The sequence below is a fragment of the Neopelma chrysocephalum genome, unplaced genomic scaffold (assembly GCF_003984885.1).
Source record: "Neopelma chrysocephalum unplaced genomic scaffold, ASM398488v2 Primary Assembly neopelma1_81755, whole genome shotgun sequence".
Taxonomy (NCBI): Eukaryota; Metazoa; Chordata; class Aves; order Passeriformes; family Pipridae; genus Neopelma; species Neopelma chrysocephalum.
Genome location: NW_020912819.1, coordinates 1 through 2,435, shown reverse-complemented (window position 1 = coordinate 2,435; position 2,435 = coordinate 1). Strand labels below are relative to the sequence as shown.

Below are 2,435 nucleotides of genomic sequence, written 5' to 3'. Positions count from 1 at the left end.
GAACACGAGGTGGGTGTGAACAGGGTTTAGGGCACCCACAGGTTTTGAGTGTGGGGGATTCCAGCCTGGACCCCTGAGGACACACACACACACATGACACACACATGGCCCATGGCCTGTGGCACAGGGCACTTCTCAGCACTGCTTCTCTCTTCACACCAGCACAGGGAGGTCCCAGGCACCACAGGGACAAGGAAGAGACCTGCCAGAGCCTGTTCCTTCCCTCCTGCCACTGCCCATTCCTTCCCTCCTTCCTGTGTCCCCTCCATGCTCACTGTCACCAAAGCCATGGGCACGATTAACCCTCAACCAGTCCTCCCTCTGAGGAAAGCACAGTGCAGGGACAGGAGGGAGCCCTCAGTGTCCCCCTGGAGCCATCCAGGATGGCCAGGAGCTCCCTGCTCACTCCTCCAGCCCAGAGACACCCACTGACACCAACACTCCCAGAAAATACACAGGAGGTGGGTTCCCAAAGAGGGGAGAATGTGGTGAAGAAATCCCAGAACGGTTTGTGTTGGAAGGGACCTTAAAGACCATCCAGTCCCACCCCCTGCCATGGGCAGGGACACCTTCCACTAGCCCACGTTGCTCCAAGCCCCATCCAACCTGGCCTTGGACACTTCCAGGGATCCAGGGGCAGCCACGGCTTCTCTGGGCAACCTGGGCCAGGGCCTCCCCACCCTCACAGCCAACAATTCCTTCCCAATCTCCCATCTATCCCTGCCCTCTGGCAGTGAGAAGCCATTCCCTGTGTCCTGTCCCTCCATCCCTTGTCCCCAGTCCCTCTCCAGCTCTCCTGGAGCCCCTTTAGGCCCTGCAAGGGGCTCTCAGCTCTCCCTGGAGCCTTCTCTTGTCCAGGTGAACCCCCCCAGCTCTCCCAGCCTGGCTCCAGAGCAGAGGGGCTCCAGCCCTCAGAGCATCTCTGTGGCCTCCTTGGACTGGCTGCAGCAGCTCCACGTCCTTGCTGTGCTGGGCCCCCAGAGCGGGATACACTGAGCTCCAGGTGGGCTCCATGTGGCTCTGCCAGGACTCTCCTCACCTCTCCTTCACGATGTGGTCGAGTTTGTAGGTGGGTTTGTTGTCCTTCAGCCGTTCCACGGTGCTCCACTCGCTCTTCCCGTACGCCTTCCGGAGCTTCCGCACAAACACCTGCGGGGATGGGGGAGGTGGGTGCTCCTGGGTGCTCCTGGGTGCTCCAGGACCAGCCCCAGCAGCCCCTGGGGTGGGACAATCACCTTGTATTCCCGGAATTTGTTGACGATGGGCTCATGGAGCAGGAATTTGATGTCCTTGAGCAGGTAGAAGGTCCTGGGGGCCGTGGAGCCCTTGTTCACCTTCTTCTTGTGCTTGGGCTCATGGGGGTAGATCCCCTTGAGGATGCAGAGGCGCCTGGGGAGGGGACAGGGCTGGGACATGGGGACACAGCACTCCTGGACACCCCAGGCCCTGCCCTTGGTTGGGAGGGAACCCCCAAACTTGGCACCTGAAATCCTGAGACACACCCCAGGACACACAGGACAATCCATTCTGCTCCCAAGGGACAGGGATACCCCAAGGGCCACCCCTTGGAGGGGGTTCAGGTGGTCCCAGGGCCACCCCACACACCCACCACAGGCTCCATCTCCCACTGCTGCCGCGGGAGGGCCCTGGGGATCCCAGGGCGGTCATCAAGGGGGTCCTGGGGGGAGCTCAGGGGGTTTGGGGTGTCTGGGGGGGTTCCAGAGGGGATTCAGAGGGGATTCTGAGGCCTGGGGTCCCGGGGGGCTCAGGGAGGCTCAGGGGCTCTGAAGGAGAGTGAGTTCATGGGGTGTGGGGTCCCTGCAGGGGGAGTTCGGGGGTCCCGGCGCACCTGAAGTCGGGCAGGCTCAGCTGCAGCTTCTTCCGCGCCCGGTTGCGGGTGATGTAGTTGGTGGCGGCTCCGCGCTCGTACTGCGGGGAGATGGGGGGAAGGGTGAGGAGACCCCTGGAACCGGGGGGAAACGGGACCCGGGGATGGGATGGGGGCTGAGAGGGACCGCCGGGCACGGACAGCGAGGGGGGCGAGTAGGGCAGCGGGCACCGACCAGGGGTCACGGGGGCGGAGGGGGGGCACCGGCACCGGCGGGGGGGAGACACCGGGACCGGGGGCGGGCACCGGATGGGAGGAGGGACACGACACGGGAAGGCACCGGAGGGGCGGGCACGGGCCCCGGGGGTGTGGGCGCAGCCCCAGAGGGATGGGACAGGGACGGGACAGTTTGGGGAGGGGACGGGGTCGGGTGCGGGGTCCCGGTACCTTCTTCTTCTCCACTCCCCCCATGGCCCCGCCGATCCACGCGCTCTCGCCGCCGCTGGACCCCGGGCTGCCCGCGCCGCGCCTGAGCACAACGGAGCCGCCCCGCGCCGGGCACGGGGACTGCGCGGACACCGCGAGCGACGCGGGCGGAACGAGCGAC

General features: G+C 65.3%; 1 protein-coding gene across 1 annotated transcript; it reads right to left on the bottom strand.

Annotated features, from left to right (window-relative positions):
* Positions 1-1,009: 1,009 nt before the first annotated feature.
* LOC113979502 (pescadillo homolog) lies at positions 1,010-2,341 on the bottom strand. The gene is made up of 4 exons (XM_027706879.1): positions 2,276-2,341; positions 1,850-1,929; positions 1,236-1,389; positions 1,010-1,149 (listed from the first exon to the last, which is right to left on the bottom strand). The coding sequence occupies exons 1-4, from the start codon at positions 2,297-2,299 to the stop codon at positions 1,036-1,038; spliced, it is 372 nt and encodes a 123-aa protein (XP_027562680.1). The 5' UTR covers positions 2,300-2,341; the 3' UTR covers positions 1,010-1,035.
* Positions 2,342-2,435: the final 94 nt, after the last annotated feature.